The 12,283-nt window shown below is 39.1% G+C and overlaps 1 protein-coding gene across 2 annotated transcripts in view; it reads right to left on the reverse strand.

Moving 5' to 3' along the window:
- The window catches only part of LOC124154685 (spatacsin), a 96,469-nt gene that overhangs the window by 13,390 nt on the left and 70,796 nt on the right, over positions 1–12,283 (reverse strand). For both annotated transcript variants that reach the window (XM_046528562.1, XM_046528561.1), the window contains exons 21-24: positions 10,184–10,383; positions 4,958–5,183; positions 2,840–3,016; positions 1,508–1,638 (exon numbers count right to left, since the gene is read on the reverse strand). In XM_046528562.1, the coding sequence (XP_046384518.1) occupies positions 1,508–1,638; positions 2,840–3,016; positions 4,958–5,183; positions 10,184–10,383 (734 nt within the window). The remainder of the gene's footprint in view (positions 1–1,507; positions 1,639–2,839; positions 3,017–4,957; positions 5,184–10,183; positions 10,384–12,283) is intronic.

Below are 12,283 nucleotides of genomic sequence, written 5' to 3' on the forward strand. Positions count from 1 at the left end.
GCTCCTGTTTCTCCTATTTGCTTTTCTTGTAAGCATCGCGCCGTCACGTCGGTACCCCAGAGATGGAAAGAGAACATGGAAAAGATCGCGCGGGGTTTTTAGCTCCGGAGGGCGCGCTAAATGTACTGTCACGAGTGGGCATCCTACGGCATTTATACTGCATATAGTAATCGCTTATCAAACGTAGAGAAATGCGTAGCTTTGAAGGACATACCTGGTTAATGGTCAATATTTGTCTTGCCGAGGAATTTCCATTACGCTGAGGACCTGATTTTTCAAAAATCATCTTCAGACACTGATATGATGATTTTTGCAACTGAAAATTATATTTGTGTCAAAACCTACTGTTTAAAAAATTCAAACATGTGTGTTCATTGTTGGACTAAATGGTGGACAGAAGAAATTGGAAATGCTTATAAGTGAAGAGCGCTGAATGAGTGGTCGAGGGCAAGGAGCGCACTCCCTCCCCTCCGTATTTGAAGCTACAAGGCTATGAGTGAAGGAGCAAGGGAAGAACACGTCCGATCTTGCTTGTGACGTCTTTGCCTTCAAAGCGAAGGGGCGAAGGCGCAGCAATGTGATATACGCAGTTTGCGTTGCCTGAAGTTTCCAGTCCGTCTCGTCTTGTTTGAATGCGCTTATGCTACGCTTGTTTCTTCCAAAATTGTGCTGTTTGGACTATGTTGAATATTAGTAGCCTTGGTTAACTATAAATCTTTGTGTCAATCGTTTAGAGCTTAAAAAACTTAAATGCTGTCAGATATACGTCGCGTTAGGTCTCATTCTTTTTAGAACCTCGTGCGTGTCATACAATTGCTGAAAGATATCGAGATATCTTCGAGCTCAGTAGGTGACTCACCTAGCATTTGGCCTCCAGAAACTAGGACAATTGAACCAGAGACCGAAAAAGGTCAGTTGGTGAGATGGGGTAGGGATGAAACACGTTTCCATTGTTCCCCTGTAACTTGATATTTTCCTGTGGGGTCTCGGAAAGAAAAAAAAAACGGCAGAGGCATTGGCTGGGCCGAGGGTGGTTCTGTTAAATCTACGACGTGGTTATTATCCTACGGTGCTGAAATTACCCCGATTGTGGTCCCATCTCTTTGGAAGGTTCATGCTATTTGCCTGTCGTGTTTTGCCTTAAAATTTTCCACGGCTGCAATTCTATTGCAATACTCCTGCGAGAGCTAATAAACAAATTTGTTTGTGAGTAGGACTAGCATCGTGTGCGAAAAGAGGATCGGAACTCTTTCTACCCTCTCTTATGCCGCTATTACTGCCGCAGTTATCAAAATTTCCCCTAAGTATTGAAAGAGGAAATTTCGATAACTGTTGAAATTCCAGGCATACGTCTGCAACACCGCATCATAGAATAAAAAAATGCAGCAAAATTTTTTTTCTTTATAGCTTCGATGCTCAAAATAGGGGTGCACCTCTTACACACCCTTATACAGTATTTAATCAACCCCCTAGCACACAAACCCTTTCCTTTTTGGATGCAGCTCACCATGAGAGACCATTCCTCAGCAGCAAGCAGCGATGAAGTAAGGATTCGGGCCTGACGAAGTATGCGGGATATCCCTTCCATGTTGCACGCTCTGCTATGACAATCATGAGCACGGATCAGAAATTCCACCACTGAAATGACAATTCATTCATTCGCTTTAGGCCAAATAGAGAATGACTAGGTTTTGCTGCCTATGCTCGGAAATTGATCCACAATCTTGGAAGCATTTCCGTGAGGACAAACAGGAAATCTATAAAATAGCACAGCAAACCAAAGTAAGAAAAAATCAAAACTTGGAAAGCTAACAAATGCATTATTATTCCTAATTAATTCCAATTCCAAAGCAATTCCAAATTAATGAAGGCTTGTTAACATGAATCATTATCTTCATCATTCATATCATTCATTATGCCATATTTTTAATTGATAAATATTAATCGTAAGTACACTTCTTGAGCACAAATATCAGTGAAATTTCCAAACCAAAATATTTTTCATGCTGTGAATATCAACATTTTCTGGCCAACATGCAGGTTGAACATTGCATGAGTCCATTGTCTGTAGTATAGGCAATGACTTGTTCCATAATTTTTTCTATGCAGATTTTATGCAAGATGACTTTTTTTCAGGATTCAGATAACTTCCTATATATTTTTAAGTTTAAGAGGTTAAGCCAGCAAGCTAACCTGTACATAATCCAATAATACTTTTGATTTTACCCCACACCCAAATACGTTGCAATGCAGTTGGAATGCCCAAGTTTTGAAATGAGATTTTAAGGTTCTTACTCCATTAGTATTTATAAGTTGATTTGAATTTCACTCATCAGATGCATTAATGCATCATAAATAATTTTATTCATTAAAAAACCTAATTTAGCCCACATAAATGTCAGAAGGAAGAAAAAAATTAAATGTTTAAGTCATGATTGAAATAGTATGGCATACTCACAGGAAACATGATCACATCAATTACTTCTGCATAGTGTGTTATTAAAATGTTATTTAGATGCAAAAATACCTGAAGAAAAATGCTTGAAAACAAGGTGTCAGTTTGGACACAGGAACTGAAAAAATTCTTATTCCATCCATACCAACTCTAAATGATGGAAGTTTCAATTTGCATTCTTTATGACATAAACAATCCTCTGGAATACACAATTTATGTACACCAAAGGTTATCTCGGATTGCAAAAATGAAACAAGAATTATTATGTTGAAAATTCAACATGAATTTGATAGGGTTAAATGAATAAAAAAAACAAAATTTCTGCATGTGACATAAGAAACACAGAGAGTCCAGGAACAGATGCAAGAGAAATGATGAAATAACCTTTTCTGTGACTCAGAGGCTGGGAAGATGAGACTTCATGATTGGCCACCTGCAGGAGAGAGTCGCCAAGCAGAGAACACGTCAGGTCATCCTCACACAAGTCCAAGATTGCAGGAAAGTTGTCATCAAGAGATAAGCCCCACATCAAGACTTTGCCACTCAAAGATCTAGTATTGCCTGAAAAATAAATGAGTTAACAATTTCAGTCTGAAGGTAAAAATTTTAACTTTGCCCATATCCGAAAATTTTTTTGTCATTTAGACTTAAAAGTGTTACATTTTATCAAAAATGAATGAAATAAGTCGTTACGAACAAAAATGTTTATGTTATTCAAGATTTTTTTTGCTGTCATCTATAAATGATATTCGGATCTGGCTGCGGCGCTCGTAGTATTTTTACGTAAATCGCCCACAAATTTTGCACACGGCAACTTTTTGAAGTCTTTTTTTCATACTATTTCACGTTTTTTATTCCTAAGGTTAATTTATAAGGTTACAGGTAACACAAGGAGGCATTTTATTGAGTTTTTTGGTTTGGCATTTTTTTATTTTTCATACTTATCTATTATGCCTTTTATTATAATATTTTATGCGTACAATGATTCATTTTATCGATCTCGGCTGAGATAAAGCAACTTTAATTCCTCACTACTTCCCACCCAAGAATACGCAGCACTTCTTTGCAGTGTTTTTGGATAAATGATAGATTTTTGTTCCACCGGGCGGCAACTCCCTGTGCGTGCATCAAGCCAGGGTTGACTCGGATGGTGGTTTCTGACTTGTGGTGCCATTGATCGAGCTATTTACGTGCAAACCTTCATTTGGGACCGGAAATAATATTAATGAACACTTTCCCCATTTGTACTGTAACTCCGTAGATTCACAAGTCAGAACCTAATCCACAAGTCTCCCAAAACGCACTTGAGAACTTGGCTATGAATGCAATCCATCGAAAATGGCTCACTTTCTTGTGGAAAAAGGTCGGTGAAATCTTCTCAAAAGACTCTGACCCAAGGACGAAATCACGGGCCACATCTGCGTTGGAAGAGAGCGAACATATTGCAAATGAAGGCCATCTAATCCCAACTCTCATTCTTTTCATTAAGGGGCAATTTCTCTTTCATTTAGGGATGAATGGCTGACGATGTAAACAAAAATTGCCAAATTGATAATATTGAAATATCCTCTTTCTAAAATAGAACAAAAGTGCTTTAGAATATTGCTTCACGATATAGTTTCTCAATGTTATTGCGTATATCGAAAAAGTTAATTACTCGGTGCGAGAGTAGCAAGGGAAAAAATTCAAGCTAACATTTAACGGAAAATTCAATCTCTATTTACTTATGATACATCACAAGTGTAATTTTCTAATTTTTTCTAATCTAATTTTCATATCAATTGAGAACTTGTTCAGAATAAAATTAATTTTGATGAACTTTACCTGGTGGGCGGAAAAAAGGCAAAGAGTGAATCCTGCCTGAGGAATAAAAAAGCTTCTCTCCCCAGCTACGACCTTTATTTTAACCCCTGAAATATGACACCGACCCTTATCAGCATGTTTTTCTCTCCTCCTCCGTCCTGCTTAGAGTCCCTCCTTAGATCTCTGAGTTCAACCTTTCACCCATTTTAGCTCACCAATGGCTGCAGCAGCCACCTTTGGAACCCATGGAATTTGCAATTGCACTGAAACACTCAAACTTCAAGTTATTCAATATGTGACATCAGCTTGCACACATAACATAGAGATTAGTCTTTGGCATTGGTCATGACTTTTTATCAACGTCAAAGCATAAAGAATTACATGGAAAAATGCAGCCGAGAATATGTATTATGAACTAAAGTCAAGTGCAAAGTATGTAGTAGGAAAAGTGGTAGAAATAGAGAAAGAGTAGCATTGTAAATTGAGTGTTTGCCGCCCAGCTAGGACGGCAGCTCACCTTGCTCGCCACTTGAAGGCAGCACCGATTTCAATCTATGCTCAAGCATGACTTTCATCCTTTCGCTATGCCTCTCAAGTTTTTACCTCACCCATGTTGTAATTTTCCTGATATTTCAATGAATTCCAGTCTCACTTTTCATTTCCCTGACCTGAGTGAACCCAGAAAGAAAGTGCAATCACCTGGGTCTTCAAACTCTTGGATGGCAGCCACAATTTCATGCTGCAGAAATTCGGCCTTCCCCACACGATCCAAACGGGCCGCTAGGAGGATGTCAGATGCCAGCGTCAGTTTGCGCTTCACTTCATCCTTTCTCTCCTCCGCAGACATGTGAGTCCAGTCACTTTCCTCCACATCTCTAAGGTGATGGCACAGCGCCTCAATTGGATTGGCCAAGTTCAAAATTTCCTTCATAAAAGAAGGACATGCATAAGTAACTTTCAAGGTCTGTTTATACTAAAATTAGCGATGAATAAAGCTCAGGGAGCATTAACTTAAGCATAGGGACATTGAAGTGATGCTGAAGGACTTTGAGCATCTGGGCGTGTTTTCGTGTGTTTTCTGCACCTGGCATCAACCGCACCCACTAAACCACCGCCAATCCCTGTCCACCTTTTATCCCATCCCCTCCGTCTATAAAAAAACATCATTTATGTCAACTTTACCTTACACCCCTCTTGTTTATTCCCCAGTCATTCCTGTTCCTCTCCTCTCTTGAGAAAGATGGGCTGCATCCCATCGAAAATTTTAAAAACCATCCCCTTAAGCACATAGTTTACCTATATACCGTATTTGCACGAATCTAAGATGAGGTTTTTTTCCCTCCTAACTCCTGCAGAAAAGAGGGTTCGTCTAACAATCGGATGCAAAATTCTCAGCGTCAATCGGGTTGCATAATTTACGTCAAAAATTTTATGGATACCTGGGTTTGCCACCCGATAGCTATACAACGAAAAATCAACGTCAAAAATAGCTGTACAATAATTTTGCTTATTTAATTTTGCGTTCAAGTAAAAAAACATTTTCCATTTTAAGGCAGCAGGCAAAGATACGGTGCGTACCGATCAGTCGGCGGGTGCACTTCTGCCGTTTCCACGAGATCGCCTGCTTTAGCCTAGGTTCAGCACCATTCAAGTTAAACCTTGATCAACTCACAAAATGTTCGTGTGATTGGTTACAATTTACCTAAATTGTAAAGTTAAAGCCTCAATGCCTCGCGGGATAAACTGCTACAAAGTCATCGCATTTTTCTAAGAGCAACGGTAAGAAGCCAACATGATTTTCCTCTGATTAGAGAGATCGATTCAGTTGTGTTGCCGTGCCTTTCAGAGTATTACGATAGAGAAAAGAAGTCATTACACTGCCGCTTTCAAAAGAAAAGTTATTCAGTAGAAACCCGATCTATCGTTCCCGCATTGATCATTTTCCCGCATTCATCGTTCGTCGTTTCTGGTACCATATAAAGTTCCATATAGACAATGTAATTTTTCCCACATCTATCGTTCCCCGAAGTATCGTTTTCCTGCATTGATCGTTTGAAGATCACGGTCCCGACGTATAATTTTCCCGCATCCATCATTTGACGAAAATGAGACGAAATAAATACAATGTGTCATTTATGGCTAATAACGAAAAGCACATAGTTGGAATCTTCCCCAGGAGATGGAACTACCATAGGGAGAAGATCAGTGCCGTGGGAGAGCAACATTAGCGCATTTCCCAAGATCTGTTATCCCCCTTCATTCAGCACTCGCCTCCCCCCTCGGGTTCTTTCCTCTTCACCAAAATCAAACAAAAGTTCCCAGCTCGCGCAGGGATTGTATTACGAAGACCTTAGCTTCGAAAAAAATATCAAGTTACACGAAAACAATAGAAACGTGTTTCACGCCCCCCGCCCTTTTCTCACTCACTGACCTTTTTCAGCCTACCTGCTTCAAAGTTCCCAGTTTCTGGAGGTCAACTGCTGCATGAATCACCTATTAGCCCAAAAAGTGTCTAACAATGAATTTCAGCAATTGGTATTACACATTTATTACATTGAAATATTTGTAATGTGCACGCAATTCAAAAAAGAAGGAGACCAAACACGACGTATTTCTAACGTTATTTAAGCATTTTTAAGCAATGCACTAATTGGAAAAATACGATGGCGAAACATGATATCCTCGTAGCTGAGCTTCTCGGCAGTTAATGCGGCATTTTCTCCGAAAACAGGATATCAAGTTATTATCAGTTATTTACGAGTTATACTATAATTCTCACTTATCAGAGTTACTGACGAGGGATATCTTCTCAGGATATTTTGTTTCTCCCAACTAAAAATCCGAATTCATCTGCCCATCTGGCACTACGCTAATTAGAAAATGGGTATCTTCCGGACAAAAAATTTCATGTCGCAATCATATGGTCATGCTTCACCCTCTGCAGTATGCTCTCCGTACGCCGTACGCGATAGCATCAGTTCAGAACTTCACCTCGTACGAAAGGTTCCCTACTTTCCAGGGTGGCTTGACTTCAAACCACTGAGCGTTTTCCGTGTGGGTTTCATAGAGTCAGGTTTCATTTTCACTAGTTTAATTTTATTCGTCTCGGACCATGGTCCTGCCGAAGAAACTATTCGTCGAATAAACAATATGACCTAAGTGTCTCGATAAAGTACTAGTATTCCTGTAATTAGCTAAAATCTTGTTTGAATCCTTTACTGAATATCATAATTACGCGCCAAAAATCCTGTGTTTCCTGGGACATAGGCAAACTAGCCAAACATTCCCGCATTCACCATTCATTCGTATCGTTATTAGGAAAAAATTTTTTTCCCTAGTGGAGTTCCAAAAAAGGGGGGGTCGTCTTAGAATCGTGTTCGTCTTAGATTCGTGCAAATACGGTATGTACACATATGTATCCTGTAAGCTTCATCTTTTCATTTTTTATTCATTTTTATTATCCCACTAACAAGTGTAAGTGTTTTTGTGAGCTCATCCTGGGGCAAGAAGAAGTATATATGTATATACAGTCAGATCCAGATTTTATGTTTTTGCATTTAACATTTATTTTTTGAGGTCCAGGTTCATTCCAATTAAAGCAATGCATAAATTATCCTTATTTAGTGTTTCCGCATTCTGCACGTTTCTTCATTTATTTAAGTATACCAGGAGTAGCGACGGTTATAACTTTACAGAGTCACCCGCAATGCACAAATTGTGCAAAAAATCCACATAGAATAAATCACTTGCATTGACCAGGATTCGAACCTGGGTGCCCTGATTTCCAATCGAGTGCTTAGCCAGTTCAGCTTATGAGGCGTCATTCTCCTATGTGGAAATTTGTGGACTATACTGGACTAGGTGGTACAGACTGCTGAGCACATGATACAACATGATGATTTCCTTATTTATAGTTGTAAAAAATTTTCCTGCACAAGATGTTTTACCTGATTCAACAATTTTTCATGATGGGTCACGCAAATGATTAACCAAACCTTTTAATTTCTGCTCATCAGCAAGAATATTCTCATGAAATTTTAGCAAGAGTCGATTGAATCTATAGGGGAGTGCTTCTTCATCGGCATTCTTCCGCAAATGCAGAGCTGATTAATACCTCGATCAGCTACTTCAACTTGCAAGATGGGTGATTTACAGGGATGTGCTGAACTTTGCACCTGTGCACGTGACTGCATACAAAGTCACTTGTTCCTGCAGTGCTTTGAAATTCGTCGTTCCGTTTTCCGTTCAAACCACATGAGACACAGAATAAAACAATGTATCTGGTGTTATTATTGCATTGAATGCATCGAAGTATTATATCATCTGTGATATCCTTACTACATCTCCCCACGTAGTCATTGACAACCGCAGTATTTTTCCCGACCTCCCCCCTCCAAAATGTAATGAGCCAGATGTTCATAATTTCAAAAGATTTCCTATAATCAAAACTTCGTATTATTAAATCGCCCCATGTACTTCGGTCGATTCAGAAAAAGTGATAATAAGGAAATTCTGCCGTTGGCTGCACAGGAAATTGTTAAGTAAGTAGAAGCAGGAAAATCATGAAAATACATTCAAAAATGCAAATACATACATACTAACATTAACAAATTTACAATCATACTCCATTTGCATTAGTTTCAAATGTCAAGACAGCACATTATTATGAATAAGAGTTTCCACTAAAATTCCCTCAATGCCATTATTGAAAATAAAGGAAATGGTCGGAAAAGCACTCACACAAGTGGTCATAACCAAAGTCCTTAACTGTTTCACACACTATGCTTACTTATCCACTAGTTCGGAGGAATAGCAACAGCTAACTTTTGCATTACATTTAACATGTTCACTGGAGAGGGAGATTGCAGTGAACCTGGATGGAATGAGTCAATTTTTGGCCTCTCATAGCACACTGGAGGTCACAGCTACTTTGGTGCCGTGAATTTGTTGTGACCAACACAGCACACGTAGCCCAATGTACATGAAAACTCAAAATAGAAAGGATCCAATTACTAAAGCGATAGGAAGAAGAACAATGGCACAATGAGTGAATTCTTCGAAAAATCCACAAGAGGGAACGTGTTAATCTGATGGTTCTAAGTCAGAAGATTAGCTTACTATATTTTCTTATGCTTCATAATCCTTGAATTTGAATAGAATTTTTAAGTGATGACTGACAACATGAGTGTTTCACTGAGGACAGCTACTACAATGGTTTTCTGGGAAGCTATTAATGATTTGGCCTACTTCAACTCCACTAGCAGCACAGTCTATTTTTGAGTGGTCAAATGACCCATTTCATTCTCAGAAAGTAATGACAGAAATAAATATTTAGATATAGCACCTAACAAAAAATAGGCCTGGGAATTATAACACAAAGAAGATTTGCTACCACCTTTGTACCTGGGTGTCTACTTTTTGCATACACTTAATATGACACAGTGCTTTACTGAATAACACTTTTGAAATCAATCCCTATTTATATCAATGGTAAAGCAGTTGCATAAGAGGATTTAAAGAAAAAGGCAGCAAGGTATATTGTGCTATAAATTCAAGTAGTAGAATTAAGTTAAAGTAGTGCCAATTAGGCAATAGCCAATGCTGCCCAGCAACAACACACCCACCAAGCAGAATTACTCCACTATCATCAATCTCAACATACATCTTTTTTCTATACCTCTGTAGTTTTTGTTTATTTCCCTCTATTTTCCTGACGTGAATGAACACTGCTGAGGCAAAAGAAGTCAACATGGGTCCAAAATACTCCTTGATTTGTAGTTGTGAACCGGATAGCCTGCAAATCATTCACTTCATGCATTTCATTTGAAGGAATGCAAGAATTGCCATTTGACAGGGAAAAATGGTTGAAGACAATGAGAAAACATCACCTCCAGTGTGGTGAAATGTCTTCACAGAATAACTCACCAGATATGGTATGTTGAGATAAAATGCCAGTCGAAAACAAGTCACTATTCTCAATCCCAACATTTTCCCTCTCTGCAGTTGATTAACAATTCGTTCCAATATGGCTAACATTTTACAGTTAGCATCAGTTTCCTCCTGAGTCATTTCTGAGAGATCTTCTGGCAAGGTCGTTCTTCTCATAAAATGACTTTTAAGAGATACTGGGAAGAAATACAAAAAAATAGTTACACTTGGCAAGGATCACTATTTATGTTTAACAGAGCAATGATTTCATAACAGAGATAGCTACATCTCCAGGTCATTCAACAAATGCAAAACCTTTATGAGTTCTCATCCCAAAATGGTTTTTTAAAGAGGATGCAATCAATGAGTTTGTCTGCAATTTATTCCTTGAATACTGGCATGATGTGCACTCAGCCGCTGATATTGACAACACATTTAAGGCATTTCTGAATACATACTTATTTGTTCAATTTTGAAGGTTGTTTCCCCATCAAGATGTTGACAACACATTTCATGCATTTCTGAATACATACAGTAAACTCTCGATTATACGAAGCAGGATTTTACGAAGTTTTCGATTATACGAAGTGATAGTGCGGTCCCGGCGAAAAGCCTATGGTAAATACATGGTGCTATTCGATTATACGAAGTTTCGATTATACGAAATGTTTCGAATTTACGAACCTCGGATCGGTCCCCAGGAGCAAAAGGCATTCGTTTATACGAACTATGGCGAAATATTTGTCAACAAAACTAGTTACGCCGGCGTAAGTAGCTAAAAAAAATCAGCGCTTCCAACTGTGGTTCATCAAAAGTGTGAAATCGTAAATGACAGTACAACTTTGGAGAGAAAGGGTTCGCCTAAAACCTCACGGTGGGAATTTAGGGGAAGTAGGACTTAATTAAAATATCGCGACTGATATAATGCCCCTATTTACGTGCCTATTCGTAAACATCGCATCGACAATACTTCGTAGTTTAACATGTCAGGAAGGTCGAGCGGGGTATTTCGTACACTCCTAATTAACCCTTTGCACTGCTGTGGACGTACCTGGTACGTTCGCAAGGCAGGCTGCTGTGAACGTACTTCGAAGACTACTTGACTACTTTTCGCCGAAGCACTTCGAAGGGTCCCTAATCCGGGACCCTTTCCTCGACGAGCTCACCCTCGCTGGCCCCTCTCTTCGACCCTCCGAGCGTGGGGCCTTTTCTCCCCAAAAGTGACTCTTCTCTGACTGCATTTTGAAAATCTATCAATCAATGCCATCATCAAAAATAATTGTTTGCATCGCACTCCTGCCTATCAGGCATTCAAGTACGTCTCTGAACCGTGTTTCTGCGATGAGGAATAACGACTTTGTTAACTTTGCTAAAATGGCCAAGTTAATAAAATTGTCATTTTTCATCGCAGAAACACGGTTCAAAGACGTACTTTATTTCCTCCACTACAATCGCAAATTGCTGGAAATCGGCCGGATTCCCTTTGATAGCGCATCATGAGGATGTTCTCGAGGTTGGTAATTGATACAACTAGCCTACTAGTAATTCTACTGCTATAATATCACGGCTATGGTTGATTCGTTACGTTATACATTCAGGAAGCAGCAGCGGATAAAATCGCGGAGGAGATTAGAGGCTTAAAAGATGATTTTGAAAAATTCTTGGAAAAAGCAGGAAGAGCACAGCGCGCAACATCAAACGATTATATTGCCCTTGACGATGATCTCAGGGCTTGCGACAATGGGACGCCGGTACATGCGTCGGAAGAAGCAGCGGCCGGGACTAGTCATAATAGCAGTGACGACGAAGATGAAAGTGAAGCAATTTCACCAAATAAAAAAGAAGTACCCGCTCCCTCCAAACATTAAGATATATTGATCTGGCTAACGAGTTAGGTCCCCAATTTCATTCCCATTTATGCAAGTGAGAAACCATGGTGGAAGCGGCGATGGAGAAGGGCAAAAAGGAACAAAATAATTGATATTTTAGTAGTATCTTTTTGTGTATATAATAGCCTTCCTGAATAAATAACTTAAATATCTTAAGTATTGGGCTCTATTAACCACCAACTTATTTTTCAGTCTACTCGTAATGAAG

Source organism: Ischnura elegans, chromosome 2 (assembly GCF_921293095.1).
Source record: "Ischnura elegans chromosome 2, ioIscEleg1.1, whole genome shotgun sequence".
NCBI lineage: Eukaryota > Metazoa > Arthropoda > Insecta > Odonata > Coenagrionidae > Ischnura > Ischnura elegans.